We start from the raw sequence: 25,969 nt of genomic DNA on the forward strand, positions 1-25,969 counted from the left end.
GACAGTTCACCTCATCATAAAACTTAACTACATAATTTGCTACAGTTAACAGGAGTTGCGAAGGACCAGAATAGCAGGGTATTGAGGTACGCTAGCAGAGCAGTGTAAGGATATGAGACTTGAATAACTGAAGGTGCTTTAGATCATACAGTGGCTGGCTCTGACCAGTGATTATTTACCGCCTTTCGTGACTGCCAAGTAATAGGTGGGGAACAACAGACATACAATAGAGTAGAATTCTGTGATCCCTTCAGAGCAGGCAAGTCCATGCAGTGATGAGTTTCCTGTTACTTCAGAGAATCAGTCAATGCCAGATTGAAGACTAAGATAAATAGTAAAGTTTAATAGTGGTAGGAAGACTTCATTTTGTTCTAGGTTGTCTGTTTAAATCAGGAATTGTTGCTGAGAATACGCCAATGCCAGTTTGGCTTTCCAAAAGGAAAAAGAAAACTTAGGTGCCCGTGCTGACCCTATTGAGGAGCTCTCCATAAACATCCGCAAGCTGACAAGGCCACCTCATTATCGTCCTTCAGATCCTTTCTTAAAACTCACCTCTGCTGTGAGGCCTCTTCAGTCCGGTGGTGTGCTGGTACCATTGAAACAGACGGGTTGTAAAATCCTCTCACTTTTACCTTGTTTTGCTGTTTCTCAGTTTTGTGTCCACCTGTCTCTTCTTTTGCTTGGAATTTAAGCTCTTCAGGATGGTGATCAATTTGTGTTTGTCTGTACAGTGTTAGGCACAATGGAACCCTGGTCCTTGGTTGGACCTCCTGCGTGCTGCAGCACTAAAAATAGCTGCTAAGAAATAATGAAGCATGTTCTGAGATTGCTGTTTGCATAAAACAGGCGTGTGGTCACTGTTGGAGCCTACACCTCAAAGTCTGCTGTCCTGGAGGGCTCTTACCTGGCAGTAAAAATACTCACCCTTATCACTTCCATGTAGGGGCCCCATTTGAAGTTGTCTTATCACCCCCACTCTGCTCTTTTGTGCAACTCTCTACCAGCCTCCTACCTGTTGTTTAGTTCTGACTGCCTGGCTGTTGGAGATAATGCTGAGGGCGTCAGCCACAGGAAATGTGGCCTTTAGGCACCAAGCAGTTATGCTCCCCCTGCAGGATTATTCATGTGCTTAACTACACTTGTTCACAGAGCGGGTGGGGTGGTGAGTCAGGAAGAGGCTTGGCTTGCACAGAACTAGAGAACAAGTCTAGAGCACGCTGGAACTCCTATCAGAAGAGCAACTTTATCTGGTGCCCCTCCTCAGGGTCCTCTTTCACGGTACACTGTAGCTGTTCTGTTCAGGCCAGCTCCCAGAGATCTGCATTACGATCTCTGCACCCTGAGGGCTGCATGGAATACCATCCTCTTTGGCTACATCTGTTTCCTTGCTTCAGAGCAAGCTGCATGAGGAGGAGATGGTGTATAAAAGTGGGCGGGAGAGTGGATCCATCACAAATCATTCCGAAGTGTCTGGGTCTCTTCTTTCATTCAAAGTCGTCCTCTCTGGCCAATGTGTGGGGCCCCAGGATGTTCCAGCTGGTGTTGACCAATGGAAAGAGTGTGGTGTGTGATCACGTGTCCTCTGGCACTGAGCAGGATGTGTGGAATGTTGCCTGATGATAATCCCTAGGAGGAATTCATTATACTCGCAGCGGAGTGGGAGGCTTATACGCAAGACCTAGAAATTCCTTCTGTTAGCTTCCACTTCAGGATTGGAAATGTGCTGTCTGAAAATATGAATGATGTGAAATCCTGAATCAGTGACAGTTAAGCCCCTAATGGATCTGCAGGATAGTGTTAGGATCTAAAGACAATTGTAGGGAGGAAATGGTTCTGCCCCATGTCTCTCCTGCCCTTCTAGCTAGTTCAGACACTTGGGAGTATGTCTACACTGCATCTGGAAGTAAGCCTCCCAGCTTGGGTCCACAGACTTGTTTTAGCGGGGCTTGGGCACTAAAAGTAGCTGTGTAGACATCGCTTGGACATGGGTGCTCAGGCTCTCAAGCCTGAGGGAGTGAGGAATGGGCTTTGGTGCCTGAGCTGCAATATCTGCACATCTGCATCCGATGAAGTGAGCTGTAGCCCACGAAAGCTTATGCTCAAATACATTGGTTAGTCTCTAAGGTGCCACAAGTCCTCCTGTTCTTTGGGCAAATATCTACACAGCTACTTTTAGTGCATTAGTTGCAACCCCACTAACAGGAGTCTGTCTACGTGGGCTGGGAGGCTCACTCTCAGATGCAGTGTAGACATGCTCTTAATGTGATCCCTCCTTGCCAGCAAAGGAGATGGTACATTAAGACTTCGGTGATGCATTTGCTGCAGTGAAGGGCTTTGTCCCCAGCAGAGGGGAAGCATCAGAACCTTGGTCGGCTGAGAGGAGTGATCTAAACAAAGAGATTAGAGTAGGTCTGCGATCTACAAGGATATATAGGAATGAAATGTTTTGTAGCCTCTGCAGCACCCTGTGAAGCCCCAGTGGCTTGCAAACTCCCAGTGCCGAATGCAAAGAGGTGGCCTTTGCAGGGGTTACAGGATGGCTGACTCTTGGAGTGGTGCCAGCACTGGCAAGTGTCCATGGTTCCAGACTTTCACACCCAAAGAGGGCCATTACTAGTGGTGGTAGAGCAGCAAGAGATTAAAAAACAGACTAGGAAAGGATACAAAGCAGTTGCATGGTGTTAGAAGATGGCCAGCACCCCTAGATACCCACAGCTGCAGTGAATGTCCATCATCCGTAGCCCTAACAGAGCTATTCCACCACCCCCACCCCCGCAAGTACACAAATATGTGATTAATGCAGCCTTAAGGACTGACTGCTAGAGAATTGTTCCTGCTTTTTAGGCACTTCTCCTCCTCCTCCTCCTGGGTTCCCAGCTGCTCCAGGGTTTCCAGTCCACTTTTTTTCTGAGCTGTAATCAGGACAACTTGATTAGCTCTGCTTCCTCCCAATCTAGGCCCCTTGGAACAACACTGCCTCTGTGCCTAGAGTGCAGAGCAGGCTGCTGTTGCTACCTCCACTCCACTCCCTTTATGTGCCATACATGGAGAGAACCCATACCATAGTCTGAATTACCTTTATCCTGGCCTAAGCAAATCAACAAAGAACAAAAATAGTCTCCATTCAAGGGCTCAGTGTGTGAGACTTTATGCCAGGCTAGCAGCAGGTCTGAGTGAAATGGCAGCCTGTTGCTGTGCTCTCAGAGAGAGCCAGAAATGTCAAGGTGCAGCACACCGAAAATAAAATACGTTGGTAACAACTCTTTTTCCTCCCCTTGCTTAGTATAAAGGAGCAATTCTGGCTCATGGAACATTCCCTCCTGGACCCCCCCCCCGCCAACTCCCCACCTTCTCACCCGCCCCCATATGTTCAGTTCATCCCTTCCCTTACTGGGAATGAATGGACAAGTTGCACAGAAGTTCAGAGAGAGAGAGAGCTGCTGTGAGTTTCCAGGGGAATTTCAGTGGAGATTCTGCCTCAGAGTTCATGGGCTTACAAAAACAGACTTTAGGACATTCAAGATGAGGGGCCAGATGAGCATGGGGAAAATGGGTCATCCCCTCCCAAGAGGAATTCCTTCTGATACCTTCAGATGGATTCCTCAGCCCTATTACTAGGGATCTTCAGGGTATCATGGGCTGACGGCTTTTTATCCTGTTTGGACTGCACTTAGAAAAATGGTGTGTGCGAACACGTTTAAAATGCTAGTACACACACGGCATTTGTAGTAGCTGTAGTGGGACAACCTTCCAGCATGTGCAAAACCCAACTGCCTTATGTACACTGAGATTTTAAAGTGTTTAAAAACATGTTTAGGGCTAGATTTACAAAGGGGTTTAGGAGCCTCACAATGCAGATACATTTTGTATGTTTGGTACTTTTTCCTTAATGTAGAAGGGACCTCACAGTGATTCTGGCAGCTCACATGATCTAAAGCCTCTGAACTTCAAAGGTTTGCAGATCACTGGAGTGTGAGGGTAGTTTGCACAAGTGGTTATTGCACTACAGTGAGGCATAATGTTAAAATCTTCCTAATAGGACCTTATTTCTTGCTTTGCTTCACTCCTGGCCACTAAGGCAGTCTTTGCATGCCTATAGCTGTCTGAGAAGACCAGAAATCCTTTCGGCTTTGCACACTGGGAACTGCAGATGAGCAACTCTGGCGGAGGAGGAAAACCTTGCAAAATCCTCCTCCTCAGTCTTAATTCTATGTTGTGGAATGTGCTGGTTTGTGAAGCCTCCTGGAATTGAAGTTCTGTGTGGAAGCTCATTGTTGTGGTCTCTGCTGGTGGTGCAGAGGTAGGGATGAGGGAAATTTACATGGCTACATGGGAAACCTTTATCCATTGTGTCCTTTCTTTTCCCTCTATAGGGTGCTTCCATTTCCCAGCCAGTAGTGAATCTTGGTACATCTGTTGGAAATACTCCAGAATCCCTTCCCTCCAAACCCTGTGGAGCGCTGAGACCTGTCAATGGAGTTATTAACACGTAAGATGCTTGCATGGGCTGCCTGGGGAGGGTTTATGCCTCCGGTGAGGTTGGCGGTATCCTATTATGAACTAGGCCTGGCCCACTCTAAAGTTTGTGACTGAGTTAAACCTTTTTTAGACATGGTTATAGCCTCTCATGGTTCTGATATTGCTTAAGTCCCACACCTAATCTAATTACAGATGCACTCAGAAACAATGCGTTAGACTAACTACCTAGATTAGAGGTAGGCAAACTACAGCCCACGGGCTACATCCGGCCCTCAGGACCGTCCTGCCTGGCCCCTGAGCTCCTGGCCTAGGAGGCTTGCCCTTGGCCCCTCCCCCGCTATTCCCCGTCCTCCATAGTGATGCCACCACGCAGGCAGCGGGGCTGCGAGCTCCTGCCACTCTGAGTGGCATGGTAAGGGGGCGGCGGCACACAGGGCGGGGGGTTGGATGGGGATCTTGGGGGGCGGTTAGGGACAGGGGGGTCCCAGGAGGGGGCAGTCAGGGGACAAGGAGAAGGGGGGGTTGGATGGGTTGGAGGTTCTGAGGGGGACAGTCGGGGGGTGGGAGGTGGGAGGGGGCAGATGAGGGTGGAGGCCAGGCTGTTTGGGGAGGCACAGCCTTCCCTACCCAGCCCTCCATACATTTTCGCACCCCGCTGTGGTCCTCGGGCCAAAAAGTTTGCCCACCCCTGACCTAGATGGAATTGGTCCGTAGTGTAGTTAGGCGTAACACTATTCTCAGAAAAATAATCTTTCCCTCCCTTGATCTATACAACAAGTATGATGTAAAACACAATCCTGGCAAAACTGTTTAACAGGTTTTTTTGTATACCATTGTGACTTATGTGGTTTGAGCAATCGCATACCAAGGTCTTAATTAAACTTCAAATACATCCTACATTAGAGCTGCAGTACTCACAAGTGCTTGCAGTTGTTCATAGGTGTTTCCAGCACTATTGCCTTTGTTCTTATATCGGTACGCTGTGGATAGAAGGTGCTTAGTGCAATTGATTATCCCTGTACAGTAACAAAATGCCTTGATATGCCTGCAGTAAGCTCGGTCATCAAAGCTCTACATTTGAGAGCAGTGTATTTCACTTATAAAACTTAAGCATTATATTCTAATGAGGAGAAAACTGTTCTGGCCAGTGGATGGGGTGTTGTGTTGGAATGAAGATAAGTGCACACAGTGTACTGCAGGGGTGCTATGTGTGAACATGGTATTCTGTATGCCTCTAAAACAGGAAGGCTAATGTCAACATTGCACCATTTCAGTCACGCTGGTGAAGATTGCAGTGGTACAATTCTGTAATGGAGACCAGATTTGGGGTTCATGTCTAGATTCTCAGCATTAGTTCCAATGAATTTGTTTCTCAACCTGGTGCCCAGTGGCATTTAGGCCCATTACAGATAATCTGCCAGTATTTCAAGAGATTCAGGACTAGAATTTCAGGGGATCCTGCATGCCAGGATTGAGGAACACATTGCTACAGCAGTAGGGTTGGATAGAAAAGGACTTTTTGAGGATTGAAATATCATGGTGGAATTGTGTGTAATTCTCACCATTGATTTTAGTTAGTACTCTTTGCTCTGCACTTTCATAACACTTCTTTTTTTCTTTTTTCTTTTTTTTCAGTTTGGAAGGTGATAGGAAGAAAAGAAAAGGGAACAATGTCAAACAATTAAAATATAGGGCTGTCGATTAATCACAGTTTACTCACGCAGTTAACTCAAAAGAATTAACTGTGATTAATCGCAGTTTTGAAATTTTATTAAATATTTTGGATGTTTTTCTACATTTTCATATATATTCTGTGTTGTAATTGAAATCAGAGTATATTATTTTTGATAACAAATATTTACACTGTAAATATGATAAACAAAAAAAAGTGTTATTCAGTTCACCTTACAAATGTAGATTTTTGTTTGTTACATAACTGCACTCAAAAACTAAACAATGTAAAACTTCAGAGCCTGGAAGTCCACTCAGTCCTCCTACTTGTTCAGCCCTCTTCTTATTTACAAAGTGAGAACAGGCATTTGCATGGCACTTTTGTAGCCAGCATTGCAAAGTATTGACGTGCCAGATATGCTAGACATTTGTATGCCTGTTCATGCTTCAGCCACCATTCCAGAAGACAGGTTTCCATGCTGATGACGTTCATTAAAAAAAGTATGCGTTAATTAAACGTGTGACTGAACTCCTTGGGGGAGAATTGTATGTCCCCTGCTATGTTTTACCTGCATTCTGCCATATATTTCATGTTATAGTAGTCTCAGATGATGACCCAGCACGTTGTTCATTTTGAGAGTACTTTCACTGCAAATTTCACAAAACGCAAAGAAGGTACCAATGTGAGATTTCTAAAGATAGCTACAGCACTCGACCCAAGCTTTAAGAATCTGAAGTGCCTTCCAAAATCTGAGAGGGAGGAGGTGTGGAGCATGCTTTCAGAAGTCTTAAAAGAGCAACACTCCAGTGCGGAAATTACAGAACCCAAACCACCAAAAAAGAAAATCAACCTTCTGCTGGTGGCATCTGATTCGGATAATGAAAATGAACATGCATCCATTCGCACTGCTTTGGATTGTTACCGAGCAGAACCTGTCATCAGCACGGATGCATGTCCCCCGGAATGGTGGTTGAAGTATGAAGAGACACATGAATCTTTAGCACATCTGGCATGTAAATATCTTGTGGCACCCACTACAACAGTGCCAGGCTAAAGCCAGTTCTCACTTTTAGGTGACATTGTAAACAAGAAGTGAGCAGCATTATCTCCTGTAAAAAATTGTAACCAAACTCGTTTGTCTGAGCGATTGGCTGAACAAAAAGTAGGACTGAGTGGACTTGCAGGCTCTAAAATTTTACATTGTTTGTTTTTATTTTGTTTTTTTATACATAATTCTACATTTGTACGTTCAACTTCCACGATAGAGATTGCACTACAGTACTTGTATTAGGTGAATTGAAATATACTATTTATTTTGTGTGTTTTTTACGGTGCAAATACTTGTAATCAAAAATAAATATAAAGTGAGCACTGTACACTTTGTATTCTGTGTTGTAATTGAAATCAATATATTTGAAAATGTAGAAAACATCTGAAAACATTTAAATAAATGGTATTCTATTATTATTTAACAGTGTGATTAATTTTTTTAATTGCTTGAGAGCACTCTTAAAATACTTCAGTTTTGCCACTTGAAGTGGAGGTCAGAATTGTAGGCCTGGTTAGGATCTTTGAGTGGCATCTATTCACTGCACAGTTCAAATGAATAAAAATGTGTAATATTCTAAATCTCTTCCGCTCTTGGACAGTCTTCAGTCTGGCTTGGCAGAACATGCTCAGGGAGATGGCACAGATGTTGAAGAGCTGTTGCATAAAAAGCAGCGACTGAACATGGTCTCTTCTCCTTCTGATGGAACCTGTGTAGCAGCTCGCACCCGCCCAGTACTAAGCTGCAAGAAGCGACGGCTCGTTCGACCTAGCAACATCATACCCCTCTCCAAAAAGGTCAGTGTGTACTGGTGTTGTCTTGCTCATCTTTATTTGATGTGTGTGTGACCCGAGAGAGAACTGAAATCTTGACGCAGTAGTTAGTGGTGTACTTCCACCGCTGTGAAAGCAAAGGTGAAATAGTCCCTTATCCCCCGATGTATGAGTATTTGCTGCTTTTATGGGGGTTGATCTAAGACATTTAAAAAAACAAACAATTTTAACAGAAGACATTGAGGCTGTAGGCTGTTGTAGATGCTATAGGGAAACCACGTAACCTTTCCGTTAATTTATTGTGATAATTGCAACTCTTGTGTCAGGGAAGAGGAGATAATAACTACTTGGGCAGGAATCTTATCATGAGCACCTTTTATTAAACGTTAGCTGAAACTTTAAAAAGCCAGAGGCAGATACCCAACATGGAAAATTTCAATCCAAACTATTAGAAGTTTGGTAAAGTTATAAGCAATTTAAAATGTAATGAGTCAGGCAGTCTTAACTATAAGCATTGTTACCTGCTTTCTTAAAAGTTGTGCCATGTGTCCAACACTCTGTCTTCCATATATATAATATTTCACATGGGCTGCTGGGCTGACTGTTGACTACTGTTACCTTCAGCCCTGAAACATATGAATGTCTTATATTCCTGTATTGTTTCTTTTTTCATACTCTCTTCCGTATGGTCTTGCCTTCCCTCGCCCTGTTCCTCCTCCAGTGCTCCTGTTTCTACTGCTGACCACAGCAGTGAAAGGAGCTGTTGCTCCCTGATGAGCTGATGTGGGGAAAGCAAGGCTTCACTCTTCAGTCTCTCTTGTAGCTGACCCAAACTCTGGAGAGAGCTATGTCTAGCCCTCCCCTGGAGGGAAGATGGCTAGGATGTAGGACTGGAGAAGAATGGGAAGTGAAGTCCATTTCTGTATGGAGAGGATATCATAGCTAACTTTTTTTAAAAGATGTAATCTTCTGGGTAAGCAAAATGGAAAGGCATCTTGTAAAGCAGTATCACCATCTACGTGTTCCTGTGGTCATAGCAAACCATTCCGACTGGAGTATAAAGGGTTGTATTAACAGTGAAGGTATGGGAATCTCTCTCTGGGGGTTCAGTCTTGCCAGAAGTTTAGTTGGACTCTGTGCTGCTCTCCTGATTAAAGACAGGACAAACCATTCTCACTGCTGCTAAGTAAAAAGGATTTCAAGCCAAACTGCATTGTCATACGGTTACAAGTCTAGTGAGCTACGGGGGAGCGGAAGTCTCAGGGTGCTAGAATTTAGAGAACTAGCTCATTTAGGTGCTATTTCCATGAGCAAAAAGGGCATGTTTCAGTTGTTAGCGCAATCAGATTAGCTTAACACAAGTGTAAATGGAGATTAGTCATCCAGTTGTGAGTATTTCTAGAGGGTTCTGCAAAGATCTGTTCTTGGCCCCGTGCTATTCAATACCTTTATCAATGGTTTGGAAGAAAATAATAAAATCATTGCTGGTAAAACTTGCAGATGGCTGAAATTGAAGTGGTAAATGCTGATAGGGACACATGAGGTATACAGAGTAATCTGGTTCACTTGGGGAGGTGGGTTCATTTTAATTACATGTTTTAATACAGCCATATGCAAGGACACACCTTTCAGAACAAAGAATGTAGGTCATGCTTACAAGATGGGAGACTGTGACCTGATATGCAGTGACATTGAAAGGAACTTAAGGGTCATGGTGGGTAACCAGTTGAACGGGAGCTGCTAGTGCAGTGCTGTAGCGAAGAGTGTTAGTTCGCCCCTTGAACACATGTATGTGTTGAATATCAAGTAGAAGTGAGCAAGGGGTGTTACATCTGGGTACAGCATTAGTGAGATCGCTGTACGAGTACTGTTTGGTGCTGGGGTCCATATTTGAAAAGTGATGCTGAAAAATTGGAAAGGGTTTAGGAATGAGCTGCAAGAATGATTCAAAGTTGGGAAAACATGCTTTTATAGTAAGAGATTTAAAAAACGGAATCTCTTTAGCCTATTGAAGAGAAGGTTCAGAGATGACTTGATCACTGCCCATAGGTATCTGTGGGAAGGAGATTTCTGATTAGTATATGTGGCTCCTTAATCTAGCAGAAAAAAGCATAACAGGGTCATGATTGTCTAGCTTCAGCTTCCGATCTGAGATCAGAAACAAAGTGCATATTCTTAAGAGGGGTTAACCAACAATTGGAACAATACCTAGGGAGATGGTGGATTCTCCATTACTTGAACTCTGAGTCAAGACAGCGTATCTTTCTAAAATGTCTGATGTAACTCACAGAAGTTATAGGCTTGATTTAGACCTTTCAGGGTGAGAGGTTCTGTGGCCTGTGTCATGCAGGAGGTCAAACTAGGTGATCATAGTGGTTCCTTCTGGCATTATAATCTGTACATCTGTGAATTGAAATGCCCAGCTTAATTGAGCTAACATGATTGAAAACATCCCTTTTCTTTGTCAAGACTTACCTGTAAGTGTCAACTTGGCACAGCCATTTCTCACGCTGGCCTTGTCTAGGCTAAAAAGAAAGGTGTTTTTCCCCCTATAGAGTTAGCTGAATTGAGCTATCTTAAGTTGACTGAAAACCTCCTTAAACTGTCTAGTGATGTCAAATATGTTTAGCCAATTTTAGCTGATTGAGCTATTGCTAAAAGTGTGAAACTGTATTTTATATTGGTGTTCAGTAGGATTTTTGGTTGTTAAAGCTTGATTTAGGGTTGGGGGATGTGCCTTTTTTCCTAGTCTAGGCAAGGCCAGTGGCTCTTATTTGATGTAAAAAGGATGTAGCCTCCAGGATTTTTCAGCAAATTGCCTAAGAGTTGCATGTGGAATGAGTGGGTGTAGACAGATCAGCCTCTTTGAGTTAAGTATTGAATTTCTTTTTCTTTTTCCCCTTGGGGTCTAGGTTCATCGTAACAGCATGGTGCGATGTAGCTGTGATGTGAACCCGTTGTGTGCCATCTGTGGCACTCGAAGCTCCATATCTCCGGAAATCCAGTATGAAGCCCCTTTGCTGGAGCGCCTCTCCCAGCTGGACTCATGTATTCACCCTGTTCTGTCATTCCCAGATGGTAAGCACAGCCACTTAATGAAACGCACAGTGAAGTTGAGAGGTATAGGGAGAGAAATACCAAAGGATGTAAAACGAATAATACTTTGGGTAACTTTGGTGCTACCATAATCCAGCCACTTGTGAACGTGCCCACTCTGCTCTGCTGCAGAACTTCAGATATTCATCACTTTCCATAGGAAGTGGGAATGTGCTAGGTATGTCCACGTGCTTGGAACGAAGTATGTGCAGCTGTTAGTGGCTTATGGGGGATGGTACTCCCCAGAGTGGAAAGGTGAAAGGAAAGCAGTATACCTTGAATCCACACTGTGGTGAGCATGCACGTGTATACTCAGTCCTTGTGAGAACATGGCCCTGAAGCCTGGCTTTGTGAGAATAGAGAGCAAAGCAAGTAAAGTTTTGATAATTGGGAGCCTTGCATCAGAGTTTGAGGGTTATACTGACAATATTTTATAAACCAGTTGGAGGATGTAGTTGAGTTCGACCATTTATATCAAAAGAAGAGACTGTCTTAGTTAGAAGAAGAGTCTCTTCTGTCTATGCCAGCAGCAAATCATCTGTGATACGTTTTGAATTTGAGGTTAGTGTACAGCTGGGTAATAAGAGCTTGCGACCGAAGCCTTTTTATGTATTTATGGGTGATAAGAGAAGAGTAACTTAAGTTTCATGCTTCAGGGTGTAAACATGAAGGAATTTCTTTCCTCCATCTACTCTATTGCACAGTAGGCCAGATACTTCAGAAGAAGGTGAAAAAACTATTATGCATCAGTCATCTGCCACAGGTAGACACCAACAGTCTGATGCAGTACAGTAAATCCCGTATTTATAGGGTTGACCTAAACCAGTTAACATTTTTAAACATGACTTGTCCTGTCTAAACTAGGTGCAAAGTCTTGTTTAAAACTATGTTTACTAATACATTTAAAACATGAGCATTTGTCTTAATTTAGATTGCTCTCAGTGCTCAGATACATGTGACCTCCTTTGATTATCCCAGAGGCTGGCTTTTTAATCCTCTCAAAACCTGAAAGAAGGTGGGCTGCTGGGGGCAGAGAAATCTGGTTAAATATTCTTTGTGTCTGCATCACAGTTTCCCAGCTGAGAAAGAGGTTTCAAGGTCACAGAATTAAGACGAGTGCCATCAACCAGGGTAGTTGTTTGTTCGTTCTCTCTCTCTGTGTCAAATTTTCACTGTGTTCACCATCAAAAATATGATATAGCCCTCCTGAATTGGCTGTATAGATATGGTACATTTGTATACATGAGAGAGAACTTTTTGTCAACATCTTGACTTGAACTGGCTGTCTCTTTCAAGCTCTCATTTTGAGTCCAACTCCCTTTGGCATCTTTAACATCTTGGCACCTGGAGCTGGGCTTCTCTAGCATAGTGTGCTGAGGCCTGCACTGCCAGGTACCTCCGGAGGAGGAGGAGGATCGCGTTACACTTTTGGTAAGCAGGCATATATGTGGTGGGTTTTAACTCATTGAAGTGCTGCTTCATAGGTGCTTTGTCCTTTCAGTTTCTCTGGTTCGTTGGATTTCAGTCTGGGGATTTTCAGATGATGTAATAACCTTGGTAACAAGGATGTTAACTTGGGTTTAAAAATGCACAGTGTGATTGCCATCTGCTGGTCCCCAAGAGACCTGCAGCACTGATTTCAGTGAAAGAGAAAATGCGTAGAATAGAGTTGCAATACGATTGCAGTGCAGCCAGTGTGAAGCCCTGTTAAATCAAATACTCGCTGTAGGAGCAGACCAATTTTTAAAAATTGAAGTAAATTTCCAAGCCTTGGAATAAATTGTGGAATCATCTGGAGGAGAGAGAGACAAGTGAAGAGAGTACATGTTGTGTCCATGAAGACAAATCCGTTTAGTAAATCCACAATACAGCTTCTTGGCTACCTGTTTAAGACTACTTTTATTCCTTGTGATTTTGCATGGGGCATGCCTGTGCTAACACATGTATGCCCCGGTGTCAGTTACGGCAGGACAGCTGCCATCACATCATCATTTCCCTGGCTTCTTAGCAAATAGGCTAAACCAGAAGCCTTAACTGTCAGGTTATTTGAACACCACTCTAGCAGCTTTTCCCTAGAACCCAAGCTCCTGCTATTAATAGCAAACTCCAGCCCACACCCTGCTGCCAGTTGGCTCTGTCCTGCTGTCCAGCCAACCCATGCATGGTGTGTGTTTGCCCCCGCCCTCGGGTCAGATTGGCAGCCTCTGCTTGGGCTACCATGCCAACTCATTGGGGATGATGGGAATCCTAATGGGGGTTCAAGCAGAGGCCTGCAAGATTCAGGCCCTGCATGAAATCTCCTCTCTCCCAATTAGACACTGAAATAATTAATCTATGGAATATGGAGATTTCAAATAGCTGGTCAGTCCTGTGGGCGCTAGGAAGGGGGCTCAGCTCTGATCTTAGCTGCTTCATCAAAGGCATTATGAAAATGCTGTGTCCCCTTGAGATCTGAGGAAGGGATGTTGGCCCTTCCTGCTCTCCTGTCAGTATTGCAGTGGGGTCCTCTCTGGGCCTCAGTATTTGAACTGTCACTTGTGGTGATGGCGTTAGTCCCTGAGGCAGTGAGGTACCTAGCAGTTGTTGTTTCCCTTTTGGTTGAAGCAAGGTGCAGGTGTTCTGCCACTGGTACAGGAAGATCCCAGGTGGATGGGACGCCGACAGTGTGTGTCAGGGAGTACCTAGTGGCCTGGGATGTACGCTTCTTTCCTCGCGGATAACACCGAGTTGCTGCCTCCTAGACATCTCTCTTTTGTTCAGGCTGAGGCTTTTCCTGCTGCGCTGTGAGATGAAAGAAACCCTGATAACTGGTGTCCCAGAGGCACAAAACAGACATGTCATGCAGGATGTTCTGCAACCATGTGTCATAGTTTTTGGCAACCAAATCAAAGTTTGAGGCCGTAAGCAACCATTGATAAGGGGGAAGTTGGGTCACCTGGGATCCCAAAGCCAGAGCCTGGTGGTGACTTTCTGCTAGCTGGGGAGGGGCAGCTGTGATCTCCTAATAAGCCTAACTTGTCTGTGCAAGTAAAATGCTATACAACTTGTATAAGTAGGGGCATAGCGAGCAGATCGAGGGACGTGATCGTTCCCCTCTATTCGACGTTGGTGAGGCCTCATCTGGAGGCCTCATCCCCACACTACAAGAAGGATATGGATAAATTGGAGAGAGTCCAGCGAAGGGCAACAAAAATGATTAGGGGTCTGGAACACATGAGTTATGAGGAGAGGCTGAGGGAGCTGGGATTGTTTAGCCTGCAGAAGAGAAGAATGAGGGGGGATTTGATAGCTGCTTTCAACTACCTGAAAGAGGGTTCCAGAGAGGATGGCTCTAGACTGTTCTCAATGGTAGCAGATGACAGAACGAGGAGTAATGGTCTCAAGTTGCAGTGGGGGAGGTTTAGATTGGATATTAGGAAAAACTTTTTCACTAAGAGGGTGGTGAAACACTGGAATGCGTTACCTAGGGAGGTGGTAGAATCTCCTTCCTTAGAGGTTTTTAAGGTCAGGCTTGACAAAGCCCTGGCTGGGATGATTTAACTGGGAATTGGTCCTGCTTCGAGCAGGGGGTTGGAGTAGATGACCTTCTGGGGTCCCTTCCAACCCTTATATTCTATGATCAGTGTTTCCCTCAGTGGTGGCTTCTGTTAATTCAGGCAGTGTCTCCTGAGACGCTACGGTGGTGACTTCCATGGGAGGAGAAGGTTGTGAGAAGAGCAGCCTGGAGTATGTGTTGGGTTGAGCCAATGGACTTATGCCAGGACTGTGTGTGTGCATAGTTGTGAGGCAGGTGTTTTATGTTGAGACTGCATGTGTATAGGCGTGGATGCACGGGGGTGTGTGTCCACATCCAGGGGTGGAGCAGAAAGAATATGCTGGAAATGGGGTGAGAGTACCTGCGCATTTGTGTCCCCATGGGCTTGTGGAACCCCACAATAGATGGATAAGTAAATTATTGCCTCCATTTCAGAGCTGGGGCAGGGGCTAAGATCAGTGGTTTACCAGGATATAATCTGGATGAGAGAGACAGCTGTGCCACAAGCCACGTAAGAAATTGCTGCATGTCATTGGGGCAGCATTTAGGGATGGATACCATGTGTTGATGGCTTATGCCCACCTTTTGCCAGACTGATGTGCCTGGGCTATGTCCTGCTGGATCCTCACAGCTGCTCTGGGCTTCTTAGGTTGCAGCAGCGGCCTGCACTACCTTCCCTCAATTAGGACTGACCAGGAGCAGGTGACTTTTCCTCAAATGCAGAGGTCATGATGGTCATCCAGGACTTTGCACCTCCAACATAGATGAGTGCAAAGAGTTTTGCTTTGCGCTGTCCTTGAAATCCAGCTGGTGCACAGTGTAGCACCTGCTGTCTGAATTAGGCAGCTGCTCCACGCAACTCATGCCTATGCTGAAGACGTTGCTGTGTATAGTGTCTTGGCAGATGAGCTATCCCATTGTAAAGCTCTCCCTGGAGAACAGCATCGGGGTACTTTTAACCTCAGAGCCCCTCTTTAGAAGGTGTTCTCTCTGTTAACTTACAACATTGATAGATCATCTGGATAGCACATAAAACGGATCCATTTTATTTAGCATTTAGCCAGTTGACTTGTTTTGGGTCTGCTTTTTTTCCTGTGTTCAACTGTTAGGGTTAGGAGAGCCATGGTAGCCCTCATTGTTGGTGGCTTATAGAATTAAAGCGGCTGGCTACTCTGGTGACAATCAATAAACTAAATGACTTTCCCAAGTGGGTTCCTTTTTAGGCCTTTGTCCTTGAAAAGGATGTGTCCCTTCTTATGTCTTGACCCTGAACTGAGGATGTAAGTCACATCTTCCCCTTCCTGCCCTTCCCAGTGTACATTTTGGTCTGCTGCTGCTGCTGTGTTGCAACTTCTTGGCTGGAAGAGGGCAATGGGCAGGTGAGAGTGAATGCGGAAAGGCACTGGACCCCTGTCCCGGTGGGATAGGCAGGTGCCTGGTCCTCTCCTTGTCTTGGACAGAAGAATGTGCTTCACTCTCAAAGAGATTGAGACTGAAGACACTGGCTTCAAAAATCACAACCTCCCCTTGAGCATGAGGATGGAGTCAACAGCCTGGAATCATAATTCAGAATAGATGTATTGTGGTCTCTCCTGGGTAGTAGCACACTGCATTTTGAATTCTAGCATGACTTGGTTGTTGCATTGTACCTATCTGCAGATGTGCCGACAAGCCTGCACTTCCAGAATATGCTGAAATCCCAGTGGCAGAGCAAGCCCTATGAGAAAATCAAACCTCCCAAAAAGCTCTCACTCAAGCATAGAGCCTCCATGTCTGCCAGTAGCCTGTCTGACCCTGCTCGCAAGGACCGCCACAAACTGGTCAACTCCTTCTTCACTGCAGCCAGTAAGTATCCACTTTTTTCCTCAAACTAGTACAGGAGTGTCTGTAAACTCCCAACTAATCCTGCTAATGTCCTAAATGAGTGCAGTGAAGAAGAAATGTGTGTATGATCGCTCTCTTCAGGGCGCGCTGTAGACTGGGCTTGTGGCGATTATATTGCAAAACCTAAAATGGAGCTGAGGTGTGTGCAGGTGTGAACCAAATTGGGTCAGAGTGTCATAGGTGCTGTTCCCTGCGCAGGTCAGTGTTTTCCTGGCATAGGCAGTAATAAAGGGATTCGCTGCTTTACCTGCATCTGCCCCAGTCCCTGCTGGTGCTGGAGCCCTGACCCATCCGGATCTCCAGTGTTGGCTGTAGCTCCTGTGCTAACAGAAAGAGAGGGGAAAGCAGACATTTCACAGCTCTGTTTCTGTTCCCCTCCTCAGAGTGCTCACATCACAAAATCCAACCAAACAAGGCACACAGGCAGCCCTTAGACGATCTAATGGCTGTGCCCAAGGCCAAGAGAGTGCCAGAGCGCTCACTTATCCTGCCTCCTGCACATGACAAAAAGCAGTTGTGGGACTACTCACCTGAGAGAAGCGAAGGTAGGCTCCCACAGCCAGGTCTCACAGGGGGGAGCTTGGGCTTTGCTGCATTCCCATCCTCTTTCCCCTTGGTGAAGGGGAGTGTGCTGCTTCTGGGAATAAAGGAGCTGCTGTCACTACTGCAGCTATCCCCTGTGTGCTCTAACAGCTTATTCCCCCAGGGCCTGTAAAGCTGGCAGCTGCAGTCGGAGGAAGCTTCTACTTCATGCACAGTGGTCCTCGATGGTTACTTTTAAGCATGTGGTGTAACCTTTTTTGCTAATGTCATTGTCCATTTGTCGTCTTCTCCTGTAGTGTTAAAGCATCACACAGATGTCGGAGGCCCAAGTTACCTATCAGCGACTGCGGCCTCTATGCCCCACAGCCCCATAGTGCGGCAGCTGTCCACATCTTCTGACAGTTCTGCTCCTGCCAGCACAAGTTCACAGGGCGCCTCTAGCATGTCTGTAAGTATCTGATCAGGGCATGGTCATGCATCTGGAGGGGTTGCTGAGCTGCTATCCTGCTCTGGAGATTGCTTGGCTCTCAGCAATCCAGGTTTCCCTCTACTCTGGATAGAAACAACAGTTCAAGTATTAGTGTCTGAATTTACTCAGTGGTTTCCCAGTGCTGGGGCTGAGAGTCAGCCATAGATTAATAGTATTGCTGACCACTAGTGAATTCTGGGATTCTAAAAGCAAACTGTAATCTTAATAAGATTCTCAGATTGACCCTGGTTGGTTGACCCTTCTCCACTGGTGGAGTAATTAGATTTTTTCAATATTCTCAATGCTACCTTCTGCCAAATAATTTTAATTGTCTTCCATAGGTTGAGCTTCAGCTTTAGTGCAGGTCCCAGTCTTTGCCAATCTTTGAGAGAGCCTAGGGATGGCCATGATTAAATCTGATGGGAAGGAGGCACATAGTTGGGTGTCAGTATGCTGATGCCAGCAAAATACTTCCACTTATGATCCTCTTTCATCTGTAGATCTCAAACTGATTTACAAAGGTGGGCCACCATTATTTCCATTTTTTACAGGTAGGGAGACTTAAGCGGAGAGATGAAGAGACTTGAACTGCTTCACACAGTGAATCACTAGCAGAGTCAGGAATCATGGGTTTCATAGAATATCAGGGTTGGAAGGGACCTCAGGAGGTAATCTAGTCCAACCCCCTGCTCAAAGCAGGACCAATCCCCAATTAAATCATCCCAGCCAGGGCTTTGTCAAGCCTGACCTTAAAAACTTCTAAGGAAGGAGATTCTACCACCTCCTTAGGTAACGCATTCCAGTATTTCACCACCCTCCTAGTGAAAAAGTTTTTTTCCTAATATCCAACCTAAACCTCCCCCACTGCAACTTGAGACCATTACTCCTTGTCCTGTCATCTTCTACCACTGAGAATAGTCTAGAACCATCCTCTCTGGAACCACCTCTCAGGTAGTTGAAAGCAGCTATCAAATCCCCCCTCATTCTTCTCTTCCGCAGACTAAATCCCAGTTCCCTCAGCCTCTCCTCATAAGTCATGTGTTCCAGACCCTAATCATTTTTGTTGCCCTTCGCTGGACTCTCTCCAATTTATCCACATCCTTCTTGTAGTGTGGGGCCCAACACTGGACACAGTACTCCAGATGAGGCTTCACCAATATCGAATAGAGGGGGACGATCACGTCCCTCGATCTGCTCGCTATGCCCCTACTTATACATCCCAAAATGCCATTGGCCTTCTTGGCAACAAGGGCACACTGCTGACTCATATCCAGCTTCTCGTCCACTGTCACCCCTAGGTCCTTTTCCGCAGAACTGCTGCCTAGCCATTCGGTCCCTAGTCTGTAGCTGTGCATTGGGTTCTTCCGTCCTAAGTGCAGGACCCTGCACTTATCCTTATTGAACCTCATCAGATTTCTTTTGGCCCAATCCTCCAATTTGTCTAGGTCCCTCTGTATCCTATCCCTGCCCTTCAGCGTATCTACCACTCCTCCCAGTTTAGTATCATCCGCAAATTTGCTGAGAGTGCAATCCACACCATCCTCCAGATCATTTATGAAGACATTGAACAAAACCGGCCCCAGGACCGACCCCTGGGGCACTCCACTTGACACCAGCTGCCAACTAGACATGGAGCCATTGATCACTACCCGTTGAGCCCGACAATCTAGCCAATTTTCTACCCACCTTATAGTGCATTCATCCAGCCCATACTTCTTTAACTTGCTGACAAGAATACTGTGGGAGACCGTGTCAAAAGCTTTGCTAAAGTCAAGAAACAATACATCCACTGCTTTCCCTTCATCCACAGAACCAATAATCTCATCATAGAAGGCGATTAGATTAGTCAGGCATGACCTTCCTTTGGTGAATCCATGCTGACTGTTCCTGATCACTTTCCTCTCATGTAAGTGCTTCAGGATTGATTCTTTGAGGACCTGCTCCATGATTTTTCCGGGGACTGAGGTGAGGCTGACTGGCCTGTAGTTCCCAGGATCCTCCTTCTTCCCTTTTTTAAAGATTGGCACTACATTAGCCTTTTTCCAGTCATCCGGGACTTCCCCCGTTCGCCACGAGTTTTCAAAGATAATGGCCAATGGCTCTGCAATCACAGCCGCAAATTCCTTTAGTACTCTCGGATGTAACTCGTCCGGCCCCATGGACTTGTGCCCGTCCAGCTTTTCTAAATAGTCCCTAACCACCTCTTTCTCCACAGAGGGCTGGCCATCTATTCTCCATGTTGTGATGCCCAGTGCAGCAGTCTGGGAGCTGACCTTGTTAGTGAAGACAGAGGCAAAAAAAGCATTTCCTCTTTCCTTGTGCCCAGTCAGATAGACCACAACAGCCCCTGTAGCCCGTATCTCCTTGTGATCTTCAGTTTTGCAAAAATATTGAAGAGGAAGCAGGATATGGTCCTTTGGGGATTTCACATCAGAGAGGAACCTTCACCCAGCACTAACTGCTGGAATAGCTTGACTGGAAAGATTAGAACCATGTGATTCCAGCCATTCCCAGATCTTGACATCCTATTGACCTCATGATGAACAGTATTGAATTCTGCTGAACTGTTAAGCAACATCAGCAAGGACAGCTGGCCTCTGTCCATTTCTGTAATTAGCATCTTTGGTGCCATGATCCAGTCTGAAGCATGACTGGAAATGGGCCACGGAACTTGAGAATGAGGTGTTGGAATTGGCCTTTCCTTCACTGCTTCAGTTTATTGTGCCCAGACAGGGAATGTTCTAGAACAGATGATAGTTAGCAAAACATTTAGCATCTATGGTTATCCTTATAATCAGAGACCTGAACAGAGTTTGTTTGACCCAGCTTGTATGATTGGTGCCAGCAGCTTGCCTCTCCAAGTGAGGCAGTAAAAATCCCCTCTAAATAAAGGTTCCAAGCATTTGTCACAAACTTGCACTAGCTAGGACATGTAGAGGTCTCAGATTGAATGGACCGCTTGTAGCACTGCTGGGACAGAACTAGTTGCTATGGGTTTATAAAGCATCCTACCAGCCAGAATAGTGTGGGTGGTTAGAATGTTGTAGATGCTTTGGAGTTGGAGAAGAAAGATTTTTTTTTTTTTTTTTTTTTGCAACTGTGTCCTAGTGGCGTAGAAACTCCTCGTGTTACCTGTGATTGGATTCCTTGCTCACCTCAGCCATTGACATTGCTAGTCTCTTCTCTCCATTTGTCACAGATTGTTGATTAAAGCCAAGTTGACCTGTGGGGAGTTTGTAGAGAAGGCATGCTTTGGGAATTACTATGAGGAGGATACCTGTCTACTAGGAAGTGGACAAAGGCCCAGCCATTTATTTCACTGTGAACTAACTCAAGTCTTTCTCATTGATAGTCAAAGTGGAATAGTAAGTTTTATGATACCTCCTGCAATAAAAAGGTATTCTACAAATAAATTCCAGGGCAAGGAATCCATAGACAATCAAGGAGTCTGTCTGAAGCATTATGTTCAATTTAGCTGTCTTTCCCTTTTGCACATCAAACCATTGCCATCTGCCCTTGGGTTTACCCCCTGCCATCTCTGGCAGCTGGGATAAAGTCACGGCCAAAGAAACATCTATGCCTCCAAAAATAATTTAGGGGTGTGCTAGAAGCAGGGAGCACCCATTAACTTCTGTGATACGATTCTGTGAAGGCTACTTATTTTTCACTGAGGCCATCCCTTGCCCTCGTCAGATCCTGGGCTGCACTTGAGGAATGGGAAAGCTTTTTGAGGGGTAGCTTGCCTAATCTGAACGTTCCTAATGCTGGCTGCTGCTGGCTTTTGGTCTCTTTTAGAGTTGCACTTAATTCTTTATTTGTTCCCTGGGACTATGTCAGTGCTTGATGAGCTGACATGGCTGAAAATTCTGGGCGTTTTCTTTTAATTGTACCATGAACTAAACTAACAAAGTGTGGGAAAGACCTGCAAGTTTCAGAACAAGTGGTGAATTTATGTCCGTTTAGACTGCTGATCCTCCCCCCAGTCCTTAGAATTACTAGGAATCTTACAAATAATCCTTAGACTTGCTAGGAATCTTGTCCTCAAAAGCTGTAGGGTTCAGATGTACTACTTAGAGTCTGCCTGTTAGTTCGAGTATATTCTGAATGTTTCCATCAGAAATAGAAATCTCTCCATTTTGTCTACAAATATCCAAAGTGTAAAACTTTTTACCTTTTAAACTTAAAATTCCAAAGGGGCAGGAGAGATCCAGGGGATAAATGTGACTTTTAGTCCAGTCAGTTAACCTAAATTTGCATATGCTCTCTGATTGGTCAGCATTGCTTCACACCTCAGTACTGATCTCTGAGGAGGTAAACAATAGAAACCTCCAGATGTTTGTCACATGACTGTTTTAAACAAATCCGGAGACAATTTTTTCATGTAGGTAGCAGTACTGTTGAGCTGCCCTCTATGATTCTGTGAGGCTCATTAATCCCTAATGCTTGTGCTTTTGCAGCACATTTTATCTAAGCACCTCAAAACATATTATCCAACTTTTCTTATTTTCTTGTGTTGTTTATGCAGTGTAATTACAGTTGCCTGCATGACTTAATTTTCACAGTAAAAGCCACATGTTCCATGCAATGGGGAATGGAGGAGACAGATAAAAGGGTAAATTGCAAATCCTCTTCGTAAAGGGGATATGAAGTTGAGTTGAACAGTTTGAGAATCAAGTGTTTTACCAGTTTGTGAAAGACCTGCTCAGTGGTATAGCAAGTACCTGAATGTTGGGAGAGATTTTCATAGGCACAAAGGGCATTAAGCACCCAGCTGCCATTGACTTTCAGTGGGAGTTGGGCACTTAACTGTTGTTTGTGCCTTAGTCACCTCCTCTTAAAACCAGGATGGATACAGGTTTAAATAGCACTAGAATTTCTTGAAGCACATGTTGAAAAGTGTAGTAAAGAGCTATAGTTCAAAAATCATTTTGTAAAAAGAGTAAATTTTTCCCTTCAAAATACATGAACTCAATGATGAGTGGAATTCTCTCTGCAGGGAAGGTGCAATCTTAAAGGAACAGTAACATAGATGGGAGCTGTGGCTTTTCCCGTTTAGAATTTCCGTTCTGGCTCCTCTTGTTAAATGCAGGAGCATTGTCTGTCTTTTTAATATTAATAATAAAAAAACCTACTGGTGAAAGGTGTTGGAATTGACAGCTCTGCTGAATGAACCCCCTTTATTCGTAGGCCAGGCCTCCTGCTAACTGCTCTCCTCCCTGATTGGGAGGGGGCACTAAAGCAGATAGGTATCCGCATTGTACAAACCTTCTCCACATTTTAGCCCTTGCTGAGCTTCTTGTCAGCACACTCTGCAGAAAGGTTGAATGGACCAAGGAGACTCAATTCCCCTCTAACACCAAAGGCAGCCTTTGGTGAGGCATTCTGGGGAAGTATTGACACTTAAATTTCTGCAGTGTGCATTGTTCTTGGTCCATGGACATGCCCCAGCATTGCTCCAAGACCATCAATCTGGCATCCCTCGCTAGTGCACGATTCACGTTAGAAACTTTTCAGTTATGAGACTGATTGATGCTCCTTAGAGAAGCAGTCCCACCAGGTTGAAACCTGAGGTTCCCCCCTCGCTTTCCTCACTGTTTTTTGTCTTTGTTTTGCAGCAGCCGAGGAGGAGGAGAGGCGAAAGCTCCTTTGATATTAATAACATTGTCATCCCAATGTCTGTTGCTGCAACAACTCGTGTGGAGAAACTACAATACAAAGAAATCCTCACACCGAGGTATGGCTTCGGTCTGTCCCCAGCCTCCATGTATAGTGCTGCCCGTTCCCGTTTCCTCTGTCGAAAGTGTAGCATAGTCAGAAACGGAATACTCCTGAAACTTTGCCCCCACTGGAGCTCTCCGCATGGCTGCTAGTGCTGTTCAGGACAATGATTCAATGACAATGACAATGAGTCAATTCCATTCTAGGTGGTGAGAGCACGCCCACATGCGCGATAAGAGATTTTGCCTTAGCGGTATCCGTAGGGTCGGCTGCGCCGCCCCCTTGAGTGCCACGCTCATGCGCTGGTATATTAGGCGCCCCGGCCCTGTGCCCTCTTGGTTCCTTTTTACCGCCCCGGTTGGTCAGAGAGTTAGCGGTTCTTTACAGCCTATTGTTTACTCTCTTTGTATATCATTTGTAGATACTTAGTTAGCCATAAGTTAAGTGTTAGGTTAGTTTGGTAGTTAGTCCCTGCTCCGGACATGCTTCAAACCATGCTCCTCATGCAACAGGCGGATGCCTATTAGTGACCCCCATGACAGCTGTTTTCAGTGCGTGGGGGAATCCCATAGAAAAGACAAGTGTGGGATCTGTAAGAACTTTCGCCCAGAGATCCATTTGAGGGCTCTCCTCATGGAGGCTGCACTTCGTCCTGTGTCGGAGCCCTTCCGCCCAGACCCCACTCCTAGCACCTCAACATGAGTGCAGAGCTCACCACCGGCACTGGGCTCCACCGCCTGGCACCATTCCCCTCACCGGTGCCTAAGAAGCAGCAAAAGAAGAGGGGCTCCCTGGCACCAGAGAGGAAGGGGTCTTGGAGCAAAGGACTATGTCAGGCCACATGCCCAACCCACGGGGTGATCAGGGGGACCACTGTGATCAGACCCCCTAGCCCAGCCAGGGATCTGCCTCCAGCTCCCAGGGCCCTTGTTGCCCGAGGCAGCCCCGGCAGCCAAAGAACAAGTAGCAACACTGCAGATGCCATGCCAGGCACCAGACGCAGCTAAGACCTCAATGTCCAAGGGCAAGCCGGTCATGGGACCACCCCATAGGGCAGTGGAGCAACCTTGGTCCCTGGACTGCAGGCGTACATTCCCATCACCACGGCCTAGGACCCAGCACCACAACCTCTGTCTTCGGTCAGAAGGCCCAGGTCGCTGATGACGTGCTCTCCCCCTATGAGGCATGGGACACTGGAGTCAAGGCATCAGTCCCTGTACCCTCGTTACTGGCAAGCCTCCCACCAGACATCACCACGGCGCAGGTCACCATTGCCTAAACGATCTCCCAGGCGTCGATCCCCACTGGTGCAGGATCACGCCCAGTCACGGCACCTGTCTCCACCTCTCCAGTACCGCTCGTCAGGCACGCACTGATCCTCGCCCTCTTCTTACCGGTTGCCAACAAGGGTCAGTTGGCAGACTCGGGCATCCATGGCTGCGCTCTGGTCACCAGAGGGGCAGTGATCCAAGTTGGAGCAGGAGTTCAGCCCCTCTCAAGGAAGGGTGAATCAACACCAACCCACAAGGCCAGCACGGTGTCCACAACAGCGGCATGGCAGCGGGTTAGTGGCTTGCTCAGTTGCTATACTGGAACCCATGGGGCGTGCCTGTCATGCCGGTCCTGTGCTCCCACCATGCCTCCCTGACCACTTTGGAAAAACCGCCGCAAGCACCAGAGTCTGAACACGGTGCCGAGTCCAACCCGAAGGCAGCACGGCAGGCTCCGACACTGAAGGAGCTGACCCCAGAGAGGGAAGGGGAAGCTGCCCCTCCCTCTGCCATGCAGTTGTCATTTCCAAACGAAGTGGTGGCGGGCCCCTCCCAAATGGGCAGACCCCCCCACCCCCCAACGACTTCAAAGAGCACCAGGCCCTCCTTAAGAGTGGCTGCCAATTTAAACTTGAAGATTGAAGTGTTGGCGGAGGAGTCCGAAACGGTGGTCCAGGTCCTGATGGACAGTACAGCAGCAATGTTATATATCAGCAAGCAAGGCGGAGCCAGATCGTCTGCCCTTTGCCAGAAGCCCTCAAGCTCTGGGACTTTGTGTACATCATGACATCCATCTGGTAGCTGCACACCTCCCTGGGGCCAAGAGCGCTTTGGCAGATTGCCTCAGCAGGACCTTCTTGTCTAACCACAAGTGGTCCCTCCATCCGGAGGTGGTCAGTGTCATCTTCCAGAGATGAGACTACCCGGGTGGACCCATTCGCATCCAGACAGAACAGGAAATGCCACATTTTCTGCTCCATTTAGGGGATTGACAGAGGCTCCCTGTTGGACACTTCTGCTCCTGTGGTTGGGGGCTCCATCGTATGCCTTCCCCCCAGTGCCGTTGATCCACAGAGTCCTGATGAAGGTCAAGCAGGGCAGGGCAAAGGTGATCCTCACAGTGCCAACTGGGCCATGCCAGCTCTGGTTCAGCTGCTGGCCGTCTCGTTGGCTGTTCTGTTACAGCTACCGCTGTGGCCAGACCTGCTCTCCCAAAACCAGGCCAGGCTTCTGTACCCGAGTCTGGCGGCGCTGCACCTGATGGCTTGGCTGCCGCATTGTTAAATGCGCAAGAGCAGGAGTGCTCGGCCAGCGTCCAGCAGGTCCTGTTGGGCAGCAGAAAGCCCCACACCAGAGCAACCTACCTGGCCGCATGGAAGCGGTTCACGTATGGGACCTTGGATAAAAGGCATTCGGCCAGAGTGAACCTTGCTGCAGTTGATCCTGGACTGCCTTCTGCATCTCCAGCTCCAAGGCCTGTC

The 25,969-nt window shown here is 46.3% G+C and overlaps 1 protein-coding gene across 8 annotated transcripts in view; it reads left to right on the forward strand.

Moving 5' to 3' along the window:
- Nucleotides 1–25,969, forward strand: part of KANSL1 (KAT8 regulatory NSL complex subunit 1) — a 173,106-nt gene that overhangs the window by 139,133 nt on the left and 8,004 nt on the right. For 5 of the 8 annotated variants that reach the window (XM_048830092.2, XM_075123709.1, XM_048830091.2 and 2 more), the window contains 7 exons: nucleotides 4,374–4,489; nucleotides 7,801–7,996; nucleotides 10,885–11,050; nucleotides 16,263–16,448; nucleotides 16,871–17,032; nucleotides 17,327–17,478; nucleotides 23,115–23,233. In XM_048830092.2, coding sequence (XP_048686049.2) covers nucleotides 4,374–4,489; nucleotides 7,801–7,996; nucleotides 10,885–11,050; nucleotides 16,263–16,448; nucleotides 16,871–17,032; nucleotides 17,327–17,478; nucleotides 23,115–23,233 — 1,097 coding nt within the window. The remainder of the gene's footprint in view (nucleotides 1–4,373; nucleotides 4,490–7,800; nucleotides 7,997–10,884; nucleotides 11,051–16,262; nucleotides 16,449–16,870; nucleotides 17,033–17,326; nucleotides 17,479–23,114; nucleotides 23,234–25,969) is intronic. The other 3 variants (XM_048830096.2, XM_048830098.2, XM_048830094.2) reach the window with 2 other exon arrangements.

Source organism: Caretta caretta, chromosome 27, assembly GCF_965140235.1.
Source record: "Caretta caretta isolate rCarCar2 chromosome 27, rCarCar1.hap1, whole genome shotgun sequence".
NCBI classification, from domain to species: domain Eukaryota; kingdom Metazoa; phylum Chordata; order Testudines; family Cheloniidae; genus Caretta; species Caretta caretta.